The sequence below is a fragment of the Dipodomys merriami genome, unplaced genomic scaffold (genome assembly GCF_024711535.1).
Source record: "Dipodomys merriami isolate MVZ:Mamm:240054 unplaced genomic scaffold, mDipMer1.0.p SCAF_25, whole genome shotgun sequence".
Taxonomy (NCBI): domain Eukaryota; kingdom Metazoa; phylum Chordata; class Mammalia; order Rodentia; family Heteromyidae; genus Dipodomys; species Dipodomys merriami.
The window spans coordinates 13,081,594-13,102,508 of record NW_027203937.1 but is presented as its reverse complement, the minus strand read 5'-3'; the positions used below and the strand labels follow the sequence as shown (position 1 = coordinate 13,102,508).

At 38.3% G+C, this 20,915-nt stretch overlaps 1 protein-coding gene and 1 pseudogene across 1 annotated transcript in view; one reads left to right on the top strand and one right to left on the bottom strand.

The window, feature by feature from the left end:
- Nars2 (asparaginyl-tRNA synthetase 2, mitochondrial) overlaps positions 1–17,409 on the bottom strand; it is a 111,672-nt gene extending 94,263 nt beyond the window's left edge. Inside the window, exons 1-4 of the mRNA XM_070034916.1 lie at positions 16,978–17,409; positions 12,927–13,036; positions 10,390–10,510; positions 7,873–8,013 (exon numbers count right to left, since the gene is read on the bottom strand). Of these exons, the coding sequence (XP_069891017.1) occupies positions 7,873–8,013; positions 10,390–10,510; positions 12,927–13,036; positions 16,978–17,118 (513 nt within the window). The 5' untranslated portion in view covers positions 17,119–17,409. The remainder of the gene's footprint in view (positions 1–7,872; positions 8,014–10,389; positions 10,511–12,926; positions 13,037–16,977) is intronic.
- LOC138836159 (large ribosomal subunit protein eL27-like) lies at positions 4,007–4,429 on the top strand (annotated as a pseudogene).
- Positions 17,410–20,915: the final 3,506 nt, after the last annotated feature.

Sequence of the window (20,915 nt, the reverse complement as noted above, 5' to 3'; positions counted from 1 at the left end):
ATCCGTCAGAATAACAATAATTATAAAAAACAAACAACAGGGCTGGGAAGGTGGCTCAGTGGTAGAGCACTTGCCTTGCGTGCCTGAGGCCCTGGGTTCGATTCCTCAGCACCACACAAGGAAAAAGAAAACAAGCCAGAAGTGGTGCTGTGGCTCAAGTGGTAGAGCGCTAGCCGTGAGCTGAAGAGCGGAGGGACAGCACTCAGGCCCAGAGTTCAGGCCCCATGACCGAACCCCCCCCCCAAAAAACCCAAAACCCAAACCAAAAACAATAAATGCTAGGGAGGACTTGTGAGAAAAAGGAACCCTCATACTTTCGGTGGAACGGTAAATAATACACCAATTCTGGAAATCATTATGAAAGCTCCTAAAAAACTAAAAAATAGACCTACCGAAGACTTTGCCATACCATTCTTGGGCATATATCCAAAGGAGTCACAATCAATATATGAAGGAAATACCTGCATATCCATGTTTACTGCAGCTTTTCTCAGTAGCCAAATTATGGAATCATCGAAGGGTGACCACAAACCAAAGAATGGATAAAGAAAATATGGTACAATATACTATGGAATATTAATGGCCTTAAGGAAAAATAAAATTATGACATTTGCAATACAATGGCACTAGAGATCATGGCATCGAGCAAGATAAGCCAACCTCAAAAAGTGAATCTTAGTCTGTCACTGGTGGCTCATGCCTATAATCCTAGCTACTCAGGAGGCTGAGATCTGAGGATTGTGGTTCAATGCCAGCGCAGGCAGGAAAGTCCATGAGATTCACCTCCGATAAACTATTCAGAAAAAGCCGGAAATGGCTCTGTGGCTCAAGTGGTACAGGGCTAGTCTTGAGCACAAATAGGCTCAAGGACAGAGCCCAGGCCCTGAGTTCAAGCACCAGGACTGGCAAAAACAAAACAAAACAAATTATCTCCCTGCACCAGAATCAATTCCAAATGGATCAAAGACCTCAATGTAAGACCAGATAACCTGAAAACATTACAGGAAGGCGTAGGGTTTCTTGGCATGGGTCAAAACTTTCTAGGTAAAATCCAGAACCACAACAACTCAAAGAAAGCCTGGATAAATGGGATTTCATCGAACTGAAGGTTTTTGAATGACAAAGGACACAACTAGCAAGATAAATAGAAAGTCCACAGAAGGGGAGAAGAACTTTACTAGCTATGCAACAGATAAGAGCTTCATTTCTAAAATATACTTAGAGCTCAAAAAATTAAACCCTCCAAAAACAAATCCTCAAAGAAACAACCACCCAATTAATACATGGGCTAAACAGAGAGAGACTTCTCAGAAGTAAAAAGGGCCAATAGACACATGAAAGATGTTCAACATGTCTGCCCATAAAGAAATGCAAATCAAAACACTGAGATCCCACCTCACCCCAGTGACAATGGCCATTATCAAGAAAACAGATGCTGGTGGCTATGCCAAAAGGGAACACTACTACATTGTTAGTGAGAATGTAAACTTGTTCAATGACTGGAAAGCAGTATGGTGATTCCTCAAAAGACTAAACATAGAGCTTCCCTATGACCCAGCAATCCCACTCCTAGGCATTTATCCAATTTGACCACAAACCAGGCCACACTAAAGCCACCAGCACAACCATGTTTATTCATCATTATTTACCATAGCTAAGATAGGAATCAACCCAGATGCCCCTCAGTGGATGAATGGACCAAGAAAATGTGTTATATAATCACTATGTTATCAGAAAGACTGACATTGCCTCATTTGTCAGGAAACAGAAAGAACTGGGAAAAATTATATTAAGCGAAGTCAGACCCAAAGAAACATAGGCTGCATGGTTTCCCTCATTTATAATCATTAGAACATGCCTATAAATCTACAAGTAAACTTGATGGATAGTAAAAGACAAAAAAAATTGCACTTGGACATGATAAATTATACAGGACTCTAGACATTCATACAGTGAGACCAAAGGTAGATATTCTTAGGAGAGGATCACAAGGGATCAATAGCTATGTGCATATGATCATATAAAATGATGTTTATCAAAATGAACTCCAAGAAATGGAAACGAGAGGTTTTTTATTTTACTTTTTGTGTTTTTGCCCTTTTTGTCACTGTTTTTGTTTTCTATACCTTTTGTTTTGCATGTAAGTTTATATGATTTGAGGGGAATGGGAAGCACAGAAACAGTGGGACAAAGGGTGAACCAATTCAACAGTGATAGTCACTAGATACTTTGTCCAAAGTGAATTATACAACTGGGGTTAGGGAGACTGGTTGGGGAAAAAAAAAAAACTGGGAGAAAATGAGGGAGGGTGAAATTGTTCAAAAAGAAATGCATTCAATACCTGACTGATGTAACTGTAACCCCTCTGCACATCACCTTTACGATAAAAATTAAAGAAATAAAAAAAGTGAATCTTAGATTCTTGTTCATTTATGGAACCTAGACTTAAAATAATGATGATAGTAGTAATAGTAATAATAATGATACATGAGAGTAAAAGGGAGACTATCTGGGGATCAGCAGGAGGGGGGAGAGGGACAGGAAAGAATACTGAGAAGTGAAAAGGATCATGCATATACACAAATAAACACATACAGAAATAGACACTGACATATAGACACAGACACCCAGACACATACATATGTGTGAAGACAGCATGATGAAGCCTACCAAACATGATATAAGAGAGTTGGGAGAAGGGGAAGCGAAATGGCTATATATATTCAAAGTACTCTGTACTCATGTGTGGAATAATCACACCAATCCCCTCCTCTCCTTGCTATTGATGTATGTTATTGATGTGTGCTGGTCTTGGGTCTTGAACTCAGGGCCTGAGCACTGTCTCCGAGCTTTTTTGCTCAAGACTAGTGATCTACCACTTAAGCCACAGTGCCACTTCTGGCTTTTTAAGTAGTTTATTGGAGATAAGAGTATCACAGATTTTCCTGTGTGGGCTAGCTTCGAATCAGGATCCTCAGATCTCAGCCTCCTGAGTAGCTAGAATTATAGGCACCAGCCACCTGCACTAAGCTAATAAAACCCTTTTTAAAAACAGAAAGGCAGCCTTTTCTATTGCTTCCCTTGAGGAAGACAAGGAAGTATGCAACCTTTTTTAGGAACATGTAGAAAAACCTGTGCAAAAGAGAAAAATGTGAGCAATTTGGTTCTTCTAAATGACTCACCCTTGAGGATTATAGATAGCCACATGTTAGTGCATAGCCAGTCAACTTGATGAGCAAACCAGTTAAATATTTTTTATGCTAAAACCAAAAAGTAACTCTAGATCCTAAACATATCCTAACTTAACATACTGTTCACGTTTCCATTCTTTTCCATGTTTCTAAATTTTTTTTTTTTTTGGTCAGTTGTGGGGCTTGAACTCTGGGCTTGGGTGCTGTCCCTGTGCTCTTCAGCTCAAGGCAAGTTCTTTACCGCTTGAGCCATAGCACCACTTCTGGATTTCTAGTGGCTTATTAGAGAGAAGAGTCTCACGGATCCTCAGATCTCAGCCTCCTGAGTAGCTAGGATTATTTGCATGAGCCACCGGCACCTGGAATATTTCTAAATTTTTATTGATAGATTTGAAATTTATAAAAAGTTTATATTTTAAGCCTTATCATCTTTTAGGGAGCTTACATAACAAATTAACGAAACAGGATCAAATACTAGATAATCAGATGCTAGATATTATATACTATGCCCTACAGTGACTTCTTGGACCAATTCAATCCTAAATGTCAGACAAGCAGACTAACCAGACCTGAGACATCAGGATTGTATTTTTTCAGAGATTTACAATTAAAAAGTGAATTTACAGCACTTGAAAAGTGCTTATGGCCACTCTATCAATGGTGCTAAAATTTAAGTAATTTTCAACCACTTAAATATTTTAAAATTCTAACTTCAGTCTACTTAAATTACTTTTTTCAGATTTTTCTAGATTGCTTATATTATCTGTAAAAACTTTAAGTAATATAAGAAATGTATACTTTTTTCTATAGGGCTGCTGGGTGCTGTCGAAATGGGCAAGTTCATGAAACCTGGGAAAGTGATGCTGGTCCTGGCCAGACGCTACTCCAGACGTAAAGCCATCATCGTGAAGAACACTGATGATGGCACTTCAGATCGTTCCTACAGCCATGCTTTGGTGGCAGGAATTGATCACTATCCCTGAAAAGTGACAGCTAACATGGGCAAGAATATTACCAAGAGGTCAAAGATCAAGTCCTTTGTGAAGGTTTATAACTACAATCACCTTATGGCCACAAGGTACTCTATGGATATCCCCTTGGATAAAACTGTGGTTAACAAGGATGTCTTCAGAGACCCAGCTCTTAAACGCAAGGCCCGATGGGAGGCCAAGGTCAAGTTTGAGGAGAGATACAAGATCAGCAAGAACAAGTGGTTCTTCCAGAAGCTTCAGCTTTAGATGTTTTTTTGTTTCCATCATTAAAAATAGGGGGGAGGGGAGGGGAAAAGAAATGTATAAAGCTGGTAGTTGACTGGTGAATAGATTGTCAATACTACCACCTAGCGGCCAAAAATATTAAAACTTACAGAATTAAAGCTGGTCCACTTACCAGCTATTAAACTCAGGAGGGGTAGATCTGAACAGATCTAAACAGATGTTTATGTGTCCAAGAACTATACTGAAAAGTCATATGGAAGTTAGTTTCTAAGAGCATATGTAAGTAGAGCTTTCCAAACCACAATGTGATAACACTGAATAATTTGACTTATTTTCTTTTCAGTTTACAACAACAAAAAAATTCATGCTTTAAAGCCAAGTCAATGTACTTTGGTATTTTCATCAGAAATGAACTAGGTTTTACAAAGAGCATAAACTCTCTTGGCAAGCTATAGCAAAACTGGGGCTACATGAAATGGATACAGTCCAGGTGTGTTATACAATCTCTTCAAATTAGCTGGATTGAAGAAGTGGCATGGAAAGGTTTCACATCACATGGAATAGCAGTGAGCTTGAGCTGTTGTTTGGTACACTCCAGGTGACACACATATGGATGTCCATATCTAATGATCACCATGGTATTCACCCACCTATAACAACCACAACACAAAAACAGTAAAAATGAAGCAAAACCACATTCAAATGATTTTCAAGCTAGTGGCTATTGAATATCCAGCAACTAAAGATTGTGATCCCTGTGTGATGGGAAACAAACATAGTGAGCCCAACCAGTCACCTAGCTTAGGACACTGAAATCTTCTAGGCCACAGACAAGAAGGAGGAATTAAGGTGGAGCCCAGCTGATTCTCTCAGTTGAGGAGAGACAGCTCAGTCTGGGGAAACCAAAATGACAGCGTGTCAAAGAGAAAATTGAATACAGAGAACTGCAGGGATCTACAGAGGGTCAGCCAAGAGTGCTAGATAGAGAACTGATCAGTGCATGCACTATGGAAACTATCCAAGGTTTGGGAAAGAATAATCTAAAAAGATTAGAGCTATGTTGGTATATACTTGTAATCTCAGCTATTTGAAAGGCACACACAGGAGCACCTAGAGTTCAAGGCCCAGAATAGTGAGACCCTGTCTCAAAAGAAAATAAAAACAAAGGGGCTAGAGAGAAGGCATAGCTTTGGTGGTAGAGCACTTGCCGAACGAACATGAGGCCTTGGGCACAATCTCAATGAGAGGAGGGGAGAAAAGAAGGAAATAGTATCCAATTTTTACATAATGGCCATGACCGGATGTTCCCACAAGCCTGATTGGAAAAACTCACAATTCACAAGGCACTAGGTAGAATTCTCAGGAAAGCTTTGCCTCAGTAGTGAAGGATAGTTAATATTATACTAAATGCTGTTGCAGATCTGCGAAACAAAATTATCAGTATTCAAGTACCTTGACTGCATGCTAGAACGAAGTTCAAGAAGCTTTGTATAAACCCCATAACAAGCAAAGTAAAATTCATAATGTCCAGTATTCAATAAATGATTAGCAGGCAATAAAAAGATAGGGAAAAAATTCATGTTAAAACCAATCAATCAATAAAAACTGACCCATACTGACAGACATGTTAGAAGAAAAGGACATAAAAGCAGTTTTCATTTCACATGTTCAACAAGTACACACGGAAGATACACACACACACACACACACACACACACACACACACACACACACACACAATGGCTCAATTGGTGGTACATACCTGCAATCTCAGTTACTTAGAAGAAAGAGACAGGAGGATCACAAGTTTGGGGCAAGCCTGGGAAACTTAGTGTTATCATGTTTCAAAATAAAATAAATGGCAAGCTGGGGGGTGGGGGGTGGCTCATACCTGTTACCCTACTCAGGAAGCATAGGCCTGGGAGGATCACCATTCAAGGCCAATCTGAACAAACAGTTTGAGAGGCCCAATCTCAACCAATAAATGCTAGGTGCTAAGAAACATTTTATCATAAATAAGAGAATCATGGTCTAGACTAGCCTAGAAAGAAGCGAGATCCTATACTAAGACACCAAAAGAAAAAAGACTCAGGGTGTTAATCAAGTGGTGGTGAACTTGCCCAGCCAAGTGCAAGATCCTGAGTTCAAACTCCAGTACTACCAAAGGAAAAAAAAAAAGTTATAGATGCAAAAGCATTTGCTTATAATGCACAAGGCTTTGGGCTTAATCTCAAGTACCTCTAAAAAGAAAAAAATCTGACTATGAAATTTATAATACATATGATAAAATACCACATGGGAGTAGCAACAAATTAGGCACTACAGAAGAAAAGATTAGTAGCCTTGAAAACCTAGGAAATATAACTATCAAAAAAATTAAATTAGGGCAGGTACCAGTGGTTCATGACTGTAATCCTAACTACTCAAGAGGCTGAGATCTGAGGACTGCTTCAAAGCCAGCCAAAGCAGGAAAGTCCCGGAGACTCTTATCTCCAATTAATGACCAGAAATTGGGAAGTGGCATTGTGAATCAAAGTGATAGAGTGCCAGCCTTGAGCAAAAGAGCTCAGGGAGAGTACCCAGGCTCTGAGTTCAGCCCAGGACCAACAATAACCAAAAACAAACAAACAAACTCAGAGGAAAAAAATTTTAAAGAAAAACACAAGTGTTACAAGATATCATCAAATTGTCAAATATATAGATAATTTCAGTTCCCAAATGAAGGAGGTAACAGTAGAAACATTTGAAAACATAATGGCTGAAAGAACTTCATAAGCTAGGTATAATGGCACATACACATCAAATCCCAGCTATAAGGAAAACTAAGGACGTTACAAAGTTCAATGCCATGAGATCCCATACTAAAAAAATTCCTTTTCATGAAAATCATAAATTTGGTGATACAAGAAGTCGAACAAAACCTAAAAGAACTGCAAAGACATAACCAAACTAATAAACCATCAATAAAAAATCTTAAAATCAGTCAAAGAAAAAAATACATATTACATATAGTTGAACAAATGAAAAATGTAACAGCAGATTTTTCACTGGAAGTAATGTAAATGAGATGACAGTACAGTGGAACTTCAAAGTATTTCAGCGTGCCCATAATCCTAGCACTCAGACTAAGCTACATGACACCCTGTCTCAATAAAAAGGAAATAACAATCCATCAACATGTAATTCTATATCCAGAAAAAAGATTACTAACCAATGAAGGCAAAATAAGGAAGTTAGAGACATACAAACTATCAGGGTCATCTATGTGATTTCATGGGTACATACATACGTACATCAAAATTCATTAAGTTGTACAATTTTAAGTATGTGAAGTTATTTTACAACAGTTATTTCTCAAAACAAAAGGTGCCAGGACAAACAACTAACAAAAACTTTTAGAAAAAATACTCAACAGTTATTCAACTTTTGCACAAGAATGTATACCTGAGAGCAGAGTCCCTTACCTTAAAGAAGGAATGAATAGCAGCTGTGGCTTCACTGCGAACCCTCAATATAGAACCTAGCACATTAGCCCTACATCTAAGGTGAGGATATTGTCTCAAGTACTCCAGAGGATGCTTCTCTTTATATTTGATAGGAAATGCCTGTGAAGAAATGGAAAAAGCATCAGAAGTTACAGACAAAAATGAACAACGTTATAAAACCAATTTTCTTGAATGGTAATGTTTTAGAACAAAACCATGGTGGCTTCCTTCCTTATTTTTTAATATATCAAATTACAATATGAAATCCAACAAAACCTAGAAGAAGCATTAGGAATTATTTCCACCAGGTGAGTTAGAATAATAGGGTGGATTCAATGAAGAGAGAGGAAGGAATGAAAGAAAGAGGAGTTGAAGCAAGATCTACTACTTATTAACTAAATTAATGTCACTAAGGCTCATCTGTTATTTATCAAGCTTTTATATGTTAATTTTTGATATCCTTTTACAAATGCAGATATGAGCATATAATGATGCAAAATAATCCACTGCTTGACACAAAAATTCAGAATATTATACACATTGAAGATTATATTTTGACAAAACACACACACACACACACACACACACACACACACACACACACACACACACACACACACACACACACACACACAGCTGGTATTCCATTTTAAAATCACCAAAATATCCTGAAAGCCCACAATCACAACTAGTTGGTGCTGTTTATTACAGTTTACCATGTTACACTTCTTTCTTTGAGGGGGATGCTGGTTGTAGGGCTTGAACTCAGGGCCTGGCCACTGTCCTTGAACTTTGTCTGCTCAAGACTACACTCTACCACTTGGGCCACAGCTCCACTTCCAGCTTTTTAGTGATTAATTGCAGATTAGAGTATTACACTTTCCAACCCAGGACCTTCCTGCCTGGTCTGGCTTTGAACTGAAATCCTCAACCTCAGCTTCCTGAATAGCTAGGGTTACAGGTGAGGGTTACAGTGAGCCACCAATACTGGCACTGGCCCCAACATGTTACTCTTATCTAAGAACATGAGGGATCAACAGCTTTCTTTCATTTTTAGCAGTGTGCTAAAGATATACAGAAGATTTTAAAGGAAAATATGGCTCCAACTTAAAATATTTCCATCAACACATGTTAAAAAATTAAGAAAACGAAAACACTCTTTCAGACAAAACCTAAAATCTGGATTTTAAAAAAAGGTAACAGTAAAGCTTAAATGAACTACACTGGCAGCCTGGTTCTTTTTGGCTTGTCTTTTTAGGTCTTGTGTGCATTCTGATTTTCATGTGGTATAGAAACAAGTACCATACTTGTGAGAAAAACTTGGCCATAGTAAAAGAGATTTGATAGTACCAGAGGTTCATAATCCCCTAATTTCTGAATACTTTAAATAACATTAAACTAAAAGAGAAAGAAGGGGAAACTGACAGAACTAAATCCAACAGAAGGAAAGGGTAACAATTTAACAGTGAGAAAATGGCAATTTTTCTTTTTTTAATTACTACAGATACCTCTAAAGAAACAAAACCAAGGTATTACCTTCTCTATTCCTCTTGATTTCCAAATCATTTCAGCCTATTTTCCAAAAATTTTAGAATCCTATTTCTGATTTAATGTAAATTAGAATTTCTTAGAAAATTACTCAAAATGACACCAGAAAATTACTTCATTTTTCTCTCTTATTTCCTTACATTTACTTTTTCCTCTTATTCCAAAAGAACTGAAAATGGACTGAAATGATGTAAGTTCCCTTATATTTGAGGACAGTTATAGCAAAGACATAGAAAAATGATTATAAGTTTCAGGGGTGCTGCTGTCTGAGAACTATAGACAAGTCATTTCACCTGATGGCCTCATTTTCATCACTGTAAATCTAAGACAAGTGAACATTAAAAAAAAAATTCTCTCTACCTTCTTTATCTTGCTTATAAAAATATAGCTTCTACAGCAAAGCCTTGAAAAAGCAGGTATAAATTTCTTACCTCTATTCAGCAAAATGATTACATTTTAGATTAGCACCATCTAATAAAGCTTTTTATGATTGATGGAAATACTCTGTCTCACTACCCAATGTAGTAGTCAATAACCACAATTTGGGCAGTAAATGCCAATGAAGTACTGGATTCCTTATTTAGCTTTAATTGTTTTAACACAAGTAGCCAATGGTAGCAATACTGTATGATCAGTTCTAGATGATGAAAATAATTTCTAGCTTTCCTGAGAAAGTAAAACTGAAATGGCCTTTCCTGGTATACCTGCCATTGTGGCTGACTGGATGTGCTTTAAAGAGTAGCAAGTTTCAAATGTGACAAGTACTAAAAGATGCACAATTAGTACTTAGGTCTTATTCATAAGACTAAGGCCATATACAAATTTTGCTATTGTCTCTAAAGGATCTATAGTCCATTTTACTGATTAGGGAAGTTATAATTGAAACAAAAATGGACTGTTAATGTTTTAAACTAAACCCAGACAGCTTCCACAAAAGTATAAGCATACCTTGGCATCACAATTTCCAATAACTTCAATTTTTTCTGCTTTTAATTCCACATTTTGTCTTTTGGCTGGACTTTTTACCAGCTGCCCCTGGACTTCCACAGAACTCCCAAAAGTCAATTCTCTATAGTAACAACAACAACAACAAAAAAGTCATTATCTGTAACCATCATTTCAATACACATCTTCCTAAATATTTAAAACACTTAATGAGAGAAGTATTTATCCTCCATTAAGCAGACTTTAGAATCTATGGGTGCTCTATTGTATACCAGAATTGTAAAAATGAATGCTTTAAAGTTTAAAATAGGAACAGTAGCAAGAGTTAAGACTTTGTATACAGGTGTCTGGAATTAAAAGGTTACATAGGTATTCTTATCTAATATAACATGCTATAACAAAGTGTTATCATTGAGAAAACTGGGCAATAAGTATATGGAAATGCTCTATAATATTTTTCCTTTCTATGTTTTGAGACAAGGTCTAACTACATGGCCTAGTCTGGTTTCAAACTTGCAAGCCTGCTGTCTCAGCCTTCCAAGTACTGAGATTGTGTGGCACCACACTAACTCACATTTTTTTTTTTTTTTAAGGCAGTCATGGGGCTTGAACTTGGCCTAGACACTGTCCTTGAGCTTTTCTGCTCAAATCTAGCACTCTACCACTTTGAGCCACAGCGCCACTTCCAGTTTTCTGGTGGTTAGTTGGAGATAAGAGTCTCATGGACTTTCCTGCCTTGGCTGTCTTTGAACTGTGACCCTCATATCTCAGCCTCCTGAGTAACTAGGATTACAAATGTAAGCCTGTGATGTGCTTGGCTAGCACATCATATTTTTAATGTTTTTTTTTTGTAGTTGTTGCTGTTTTATTTAAGATAGCTGATGGTCTGTGCACATACATATACACTACTTCCCATTTAACAAATCTAGTTGAAGTTTATCTACAACTTAACGGCATGACTACTATACAAAGTGATACACATATGTTTAAGACTATCTATTAGAAGCTGGAATGATTATATATCCATTCTCACTATAATATTGTAATTTCTTAATTATAATAAATAGGGTATTTAATAAGCCATAGTGAAATATTATGAGTAATACAATAAATTGTATTAAATAATGTCAAGACATTCCTCATTCAATATATGTTGCTTCCATTTATGTTGTTCCTTTCATTGTAGTGTCTCATACTCTCATTTAGTTTACTTGCTCACTTGAACCACACCTCCAAGTAGAGATGGAGTCTTTAGAACTTTTTTTTTTTTTTTGGGTCCAGTCGTGGGGCCTGAACTCTGGGCCTGGGCGCTGTCCCTCAACAACTCTTCAGCTCAAGGCTAGTGCTCTACCACTTGAGCCACAGCGCCACTTCCGGCTTTTTTCTTTTTGCTTATGGGGTGCTGAGGAATCGAACCCAGGGCCTCAAGCATACAAGGCAAGCACTCTACCACTGAGCCACCTTCCCAGCCCCCTCTTGGGAACTTTTCTGTCCAGGCTGGCTTCGAACCTCAACAAGATCTCAGTTTCCTGAATGATTATGATTATAGGAGTGAACCACTGACATCCAGCTAAATGTATTCTTATATAATTTATGTAACTAAGATTCTCCACTCTTCAGTTGTATTAAGGAAAAATATCCTGCTATGCTTTCACAAAGCCTGAGAAGGTACTTTTAAGAGAAGGTACTTTTAAAAAAAAGTATGTACTATGTGACATACATGAATTTCCCCTGGGGGCCCTGAAAAAGAATAACTCAGAGACAGGCAGCCATTCTTTAGAACCTCCAAAAATTAGGTACCATTAGACATAACTATGTGATTACTATACTGATAGCTAACTTCAGAAAAACTACAAACTTTTCTTTAAGGTTGCTATTATATTGGAACAGTCTTCTATTTTTCTGCCCAACCAACCAAATAATCTGAGATTCTGAATCTAAATAATATGTAGATAGTATTAATCCTAACAATCCTTGGAATAGCAAAGCACTCATTCTAGCAAATTCATGTTCTGCTCCCTGGAGATTACACCCTAACACAAAATGTTGTCAATTTAACATTTGATGAATGAGACCAAAAAATCTTGTTTATTCAACAAAAAAGTAATTTGTCAGCACTTGGCCAAAGGCCAAGAATAGAAGAATGAATGAGACACTACCATTCCTAACCTCAAGAATCTAAAGAATGCATACTCAAAAAGAATCCAAGAAAGAATACAACTGATTATCAACCAGTCACACATGACAAAAGTGGGCACAGGATGTATGGGAGCAATGGGGAGCACTTGCAACAGTCAAGAATGGGAACAGAGATGATGCTTGAACTTAACTATAAAAGACAGGTTAAAAAGAAAACAGACACACAAGAGAGGGTAACAATGCTCTATAGAAAATGTACTCATTACCTTACTCGCTATATTTCAGATTTGTTTAGAAAGATAACTCAGGGAGCAAGTGAACACTGGATTATAGAGGTGAGGAACACTGGGAAAGGAAAAAAGAAAAACAAAGAAGTCTTACAAACAAACAAACAAACTTACCTATTGTCAAAGCTTGAATCAGCAACAACTTGCAGGCTTTCCAAAGAGGATCCATCATTTATATGTAGGAACAAGACTTCCTTCTGGGATCGTGTTGAGCGAATCCATCCCTAAAGAAGGGAAATATTTCTAAATGTGAATTTTAAACACACAAACATTTTACATTTTTATTACAAAAAGCAGACTAAATAAAAGAAAAAAATGTATTCAAAAATCTTTAACTATATCAGTGAAGTACTTTTAGTTTATTCACATGCATACACAAGTGTATATGATTCTTATCACAATAAGATACATACTTTGGCATTCTATCTTTTGTTCCATGTTCTAAATAAACCTCATCATTTTGTATTTGAATGATCAAATTTGATGTCAAATGTTCCATCAAGTTGATGAACCTAATTCATGTAACTAATCCATTCAATTGGCTTTTCTGAGGTGTTTTTCTCTCCTTCCATCCAAATTGCAAAGAATAAGATTTATAATTTGTTGCCCTTCTCCTTCTATCAAATTTCTAAAAGGGGGCTGGGAAGGTGGCTCAGTGGTAGAGTGCTGGCCTAGCCAGCATGAGGCCATGGGTTTGATTCCTCAGCACCACATAAACAGAAAAAGCTGGAAGTGGTGCTGTGGCTCAAGTTGTAGAGCGCTAGCCTTGAGCCGAAGAGCTGAGGGACAGCACTCAGAGTTCAGGCTCCACGACCAACAAACAAACAAACAAACAAAAAACCTCTAAAAGGAGATTATGTAGTACATATGAGAAATATCAAGATTTTGTTCCTTTTACAAGTATCTCTCTTTCCACTCACAAGCTCTCAAAAATCATCTCATTATAAATAAACATACAGTAAATAATATATACAAACTCTCAAAATTAATGTAAGTGACAACTAAGTGACAAGTACATGTCAGTACAAATGAGGTATCATCAAGCAGACCAGTAACACAGAAAAATAGCTCTCAGATATAGTCAACTAAATTTTAGCTAGCATAGGATTGAAGAGAGGATGTTTTTCTAGCAGACACAAAAACTGAAAGCATCTCATAAATGCAAAGCAAAATGAATACTGATATACATTCACCATAACACATGCTTAGGGAAAACATGACTCTACAAAGAAAAACTCTACAAAGAAAAAACAGATGGGCATACACCTGTTACTCCAGAATTTAGGAAGGAAAGACAGGAAGGTTGCTCGTTCAATTCTAGCCTGAGCTATATAGCAAGGCCCTGTCTCAAAAACAAACAACAACCATACTCATTATATTGCCTTCTCTGTGTTCTGGCCATAACCTGTAGACACTATTATCAAAGTATTTGTATTAAAATGTATGCAATGCTTTAAGGGAAAGAAACCTGTTCACTTGTTTTGAAGTGTATTGCTAGGCCCATAATAGATGACAACCTATAATATTTTTCAGTGAAAGAATAGCTACCATGTATTAAGCATGCAAAATGTAAAAACTGTTTCACTGTCATCATATGCTAACTCATTTCCTTCTGATGGCAGTTCTAAGAACCATCATACCCATTTTAAAAGTGAGGAAACCAAGGCTCAGAGAAATTTTTAAAACATGTTGAAAGTTACTGCAGGTGAATGGTAGAGTCCAATCTGTGCCCACACCTTTTTTTTTTTTTCCTTGAAAATCATTGATCTTTTGCCAGACTTGCAGAGAATTAAGTAGAAACTGCCTCAGCCTTATGGTCAACGAACTTTATAAGGCCGTTGCCTTTGGGGAATGTGCAATCAACAGTAATTTCCAAAGTACCACTCTTATTTTTACTTGTTAGAAAAAGTGAACATTTATTACTTTTTAAAAATAAATTATGTCTTTTAATCCTTACAAGAGCTAAATGATTATTATCACTTGTGAAGTAAACATTTGCCCCTTGTACAATTATTTGAAGAATAAATCCTAAAAAAAAAAAAAAAAGATAACAATATTTAGAAAGTGGTTAGGTCAGTTTCCAAATGCTACAATTGGATTCAAATACAGTTATTACTTCAGACTTCACATTCTTATCCACAAGGTGTTCTGGAATGCTGTTCCCAACCCAGGGGGTAAAGATTGGGATGACAAATTCTGATGCTATAATACATCTTCAGTCACTCTGCTTAGGGACTCAGCTGAAATGTCACCTCATGAAAGAAGTCTTCTTTGACCTCACATAGTTTAGCAATTCTCTCTACTTTCTCTTAGTTCTTTATTTATAGTCCTAATGATAATCAAACTGCTGTTGACTAGGGCTGCCCACCAGAAATATGTGAGCTATATGGTTGCTGTTGTTTAATGGTATTGGGGTTTGAACTCAAGGGCTCCAGTTCTCTAACACTTGAACTTTGGCTTCAGTTTGTTTTTTCATATAGGCTATCACACTTCTGCTTAAGTCAGCTTCAGACTGCAATCCTTCCAAGTAGTAGGATTACAGGTCTGTAGCACCATGCCAGCTTGCTAAGAAAGTCTCATTAACTCTGCTTAGGCTAGCCCTGAACCTTCATCCTCCTATATTGGCCTTCTGGGGACCTGGGATTATACTTATAGAATTTTATAGGTTTTAGTAGACACATTAAAGGTAAATCTAGGTGAAACTAATATAGTTCACTAATTTCTCCCACAATATCTCAACACATAACTAATATAAAAATATATTAATCTGGGTGCTGGTGGCTTATGCCTGTAATCCTAGCTACTATTCAGGAGGCAGAGACCTGGAGGACCTCAATTGGAATCCAGCCCACGCAGAAAAGTTTGTGAGGCTATTACAATTAATCAACAAAATGCTGCATTGGAGGTTTGCCAGCACTTAAGTGAGCAAACAAGCCAAGTGTAAGTATGAAGCCCTGATTTAAAGCCCTCATACTGGTACAAACAATATAGTAGATATTTTACTCTTTTTTTTTTGCTCTTCAAAATTGCGTATTTTATATTTACAGCACGTCTTGATTTAGAGTAGTCCAATCAAAGGCTCAGAGGTACAAATGTCTGGTAAATATCATATTAAGACTGCAAAGCACAAAATGAATGACTCTAGTCTGGGCAATAGGTTCTGTTCATCTTTGAATCCTGACAAAAGGAAACATTCCTGAATACCAAATGAACAGGTAATGCAATAAAGGTTCCGATTTGGATCACAGGAAAAAAAAAATGAAACCCAAATACAGGCAAAGAGGAGGAGAACTGGTTATACTAAACAGCAAGGATGAATAAAAACACTGAGTCCACGTTTCAGCAGTCAATCACCTCCCCTCCCTTTCGCTTAATCTGCTCCTTCCAGGGTGAATCTTTTAGGTGGAACAGCTACAAATGTTATGAGCAGGAGAAATAATAACAGCGTACATGTAGTAAATAGGTAATTGATGAAAATATCTTGTACCATTATCCCATTAAATTTTTACGACTCGAAGTAGGAAGTAGGTATCTTGTCCGTTTTCCTAAGAAGAAACTAAGGTTTAGGGCCCTGGAAGTGTCAGACCAAACAAGCTATTTGGTGGGACAGACGTAAACTTAGGCAGCTCCCATCCAGAGCTCTTTCACAGTGTTACACATTCCACACCTTTCTCCTAATTTATTGAAACAAATTGACATGCAAGCCCCACCATAGGCAGAGGTGGTTAATAGTCGAACAAAAGGCATGGTTTAGTGGACTGAGTTATCTTTGGGCAAGTCAGGTAGGAAGCTTTCTGTTGCCCAGGGTTAGGAGCTGGGATGATAAAACACTTTCAGAAGAGGACATTCTGAAGAGACAAAAAAAGAAAGACTTTTTTTTTTCCCCCGCTGATCTCTTTTTCTGTAGGATCAACAAAAGTCTACACATACTGCCCCCTAGCATCATGAAAACCGAATACCTACCCTTTATAGTCCTCAGAACAATTTTAAGAAGTTCTGGGAAACCAAGAGTAGTAACACGGGTGCCCCAGAAATGGGGAAGTGCGGCCTCCTGCGTTGCCTACATTTTCTAACTTTTTCCTGCGGGTCCTTAAAATATAGATGTGCCATTTAAAAAGAAGGGGAGTGGGGGGGGAGGGAGGAAAAACCTTTTGCGCACACCCACCTGGACCTTAACGCGCTCCCCAATGGCGCCGTGGGACCTGAGGGCGTCCCGCACGCTCAGTTTGACAGACGCTCTCGGCCTCGGGCAGGAAACAGTGGAGCAGGAGCGCAGGGCTCGGAGCAGGCCTCGGGCCCCGAGCATAGCGCGGCCTCCGGGGCTCTGCAGGTCAAACCCAGCACGGCCCCAGCGCTGCCCCCGCGGGCTCGCTCCCGGCAGCAGGGGTCCTGCCTGGCCGGGGCTCCCCTCCTACGGGCCGCGCGCTTGGTCCCCCACAGGACCTCTCCTCCGTTTCTCTCTTCCCAACGGGGAGGAACCGAGCCGGAACACTGAGCCACTGCCAAGAAGAAACCACGCGCCTCAGTGACCAGCGACCAACAGTAGCAAAGTTAAAGCAAAACCTGCTCCCGGGCTGCAACAGGCGCCGTCGCCGGCCTTACGTCAGCACGCCGACGTCACTACGTCATCAACACGCTAGGAGGAGGCTAAAACCCAGCGTGCGTGCGTCCTTTGGTCCTGGAGCTAAGGAGGGGGGGTGGGGTAGTGGGAGGGGCCACAAGCTGAGGTAGGAGGAGCTAAGGTACAACCCCGGCTTAGGGTGTTTTCTGCTGAGCGACCTAACCCGGGATGGGGGAAGGGGAACACACACTTAGGATGACATTCAAGAGGTTGGAGTTCCTTCAGCTTCCAGGGGGATCCAGTTCAAGCCCCACGACCGACCAAAAAAAGAGAAATGTATTGATGAAGTTCATTGTTTTTCTTTTAAATTTCCAGTGCTAGGTTTCAATTTGCAGTAGTACTTAGGGCTTCAAGTCAATTGAATCATGGCCATCCCAGCCCTTTCTCCTGTTATTTTTTTTTTTTTTTTTTTGGATAGAGTCTCTTGCTTTTTGCCCAAGCAAGCCTCCAACCCAAATCCTCCTACCTACGCCTGCTGCAGCATAGCTGAGATTACAGACAAGTATCATCACCACACCGATCTTGTTCTTTGAACTAGGGTCTCCATAAATTTTTTGCCCTAACTAGTCTCCAAATGTGAGATTACTCTGCCAGCCAGGGACTTGTTTTTGAACCTTCTCATTTGGGATTCATTTAGAGTTCTAGCCATATTATATGTGTGAACATATGTATATGTATACTTCTATGCAAATATTCATATGCATATACTTGTAAATAAATAAATATGCATATACTTGTATAATGTGCACACACAGCTTCTCAGCATAAAGCCTAGAAGTTAGATAAAATTAAAGACCAAAGGTTTGTTTTAAAAATCCTTATTGCTGTTGCAGAGCTTCTGCAGGGCAAATGACATAGCTAGCAAGATCAATAGAAAGCCCACGGATTGGGAGAAGATCTTTACTAGCCATACAACGGACAAGGGTCTCATATCTAAAATATACTTGGAACTCAAAAAATTAAACCACCCAACAACAAATCCTCAAAGAAACAACTGCCCAATAAATAAGTGGGCCAAAGACTTAAAGAGAAGCTTCTCTGAAGAAGAAAGAAGGATGGCCAATAGACACATGAAGAAATGTTCAACATCCCTAGCCATAAAAGAAATGCAAATCAAAACAACATTGAGATATCACCTCACTCCAGTTAGAACAGCAAAAATCAAGAACTCTAACAACAACAGATGCTGGAGGGGATGTGGACAGAAAGGAACCTTACTTCATTGTTGGTGGGAATGTAAACTTGTTCAACCACTTTGGAAAGCAGTATGGAGGTTCCTCAAAAGACTTCAAATAGAACTCCCCTATGATCCAGCAATCCCACTTTTGGGCATTTACCCTAATGTGTACAAACAAGACCACACTAAAGCTACCAGCACAACTATGTTTATTGCAGCATTATTTACCATAGCTAAGATATGGAACCAACCCAGATGCCCCTCAGTAGATGAATGGATCAAGAAAATGTGGTATATATACACAATGGAATTCTATGCCTCCATCAGAAAGAATGACATTGCCCCATTTGTTAGGAAATGGAAAGGTTTGGAAAAAATTATATTAAGTGAAGTAAGCCAGGCCCAAAGAAACATAGGTCCCATGGTTTCCCTTATTTGCAATATCTAGTATAGGTATGAGTCAAGCGGAAAAGGTCAGATAAAGTGATGTTAGGAAAATGAACCCTTAAATATGTATTTTAATGTTTTTGTTTCTTTCATGCATGTGTTTCTAACGCATTTATAAGATTATTTCTTTGTTGCTTTGTATGTCCCTTCCCCACAGTGTAACCCCCGCTTTCACTGTATTTGATGTCAGTATAACATGTGGAGGAGATGGGGACAAACAAGTTGTTTAAGAATTCAGGTGGACCTGTTGCAACAATGAGAAGTACAAAATGTCATGTCAAAACCAGCTTTACAATGTCGGTGTGGGGGGGAGGGGGGTATGATTGGGTGGGGGGGAGGGGGGAGGCTGGGAAGGGAGGTGAAGGGTAAACAAAGGAGGAGGCTGCAATGCTTGGTAAGAAATGTATGCATTATCCTGCCCATGTAATTGTAACCCCTCTGTACAGTATGTTCTCAAATAAAATAAAATAAAATTTAAAAAAAAAGAAATGTATGCATTATACTGCCCATGTAATTGTAACCCCTCTGTACAGTATGTTCTCAAATAAAATAAAGTAAAATATTAAAAAAATCCTTATTGCTAAGTATCCAATCATCTCTTCACCTCCATTTTGATGCTTACCTTGGTTTTACTGACCATGGTATTTGTGTTTGGAAAAGCCTAGAAAGTGTAGAAAAGATAGAGTCCTTTAGTGTTCTGTGACTGTACTGAAGATAAGAAAACCCACTCCCAAGAATAGCAGTACTGGGATCTGAACTCAGGGCCTTGCACTTGCTAGGCTGGTGCTCTCCCATTAGAGTAATGCCATTAGCTTTTTTTGCTTTAGTTATTTTATGAATAAAGTCTCAAGTCACACTTGGGCTGGCCTGAACTGTGACTCTATCTACACTTCTGCACATCTAAGATAACAGATTCATAACACCACATGCAGCTTTTATTATTTGAGATGGGGGGGGTCTCATTAACTTTTTGCCAGGGTTGTCCGAGTCATGATCCTCCTGATCTTCACTTCCCAAATAGCTATGGTTATAGGTGTGTAAGCTACTGCATCCATTTCCCAAATATATGTGTGTTATATACTTACATATAATATATAAATTTTTATTATATATATATGCTGGTATCTGGAACTTGAACTCAAGGCTTGAGATCTCATTCAGCTTGCTTTCTTAGCTGGCACTCTACTACTTGAGCCATACTTTCAGTCCTGCTCTTTGCTAGTTAATAGGCAATGAAGTCAGACTTTTCTGCTTGGGCTGGCTTTGAACTTCAATTGTCCAATCTCAGCCTGAGTAGCTAGGATTTCAGGCATGAGTTAATTACTATCTAAAATTACCAGTAATTGGACATAGCCTACACTAGAGTAGCTAGGATTTCAGGCATGAGTTAATTACTATCTAAAATTACCAGTAATTGGACATAGCCTACACTAGATAGATTGCTACAAATTCAGATTTTGTGCAGTTATATATTAATTGGCTGGCTCATTATTTGGCAAATGTTTGCATTTCCTAAAACAGAACTGAAAGTAAACTGCAGCATCTTGTGCAAATAGGGTAATGTATGAAGTCTACCAATTTTTAAGGCTTATTATTTGGGGGTAATTTACAAAATAATTGCCTGGTCTTTTCTATAAGGGCTAAAAGGGGGTGTTTAAATGGTTTTATTGTTACAGAAGTAACAGAAAAATGCATGAAACATAAATGTATAGTTAGTGGGCATTTAGAAAATAAAACCTGTTACCAGCATGCCAAGCTATGGGAAAGAATGTTGTGAATGATACTTTTTTTAGCCACTTCCCTTTCCCAATCACCATTTCTTACCCCAAGGATCACTACACTTCTGACCTGTCAGCTT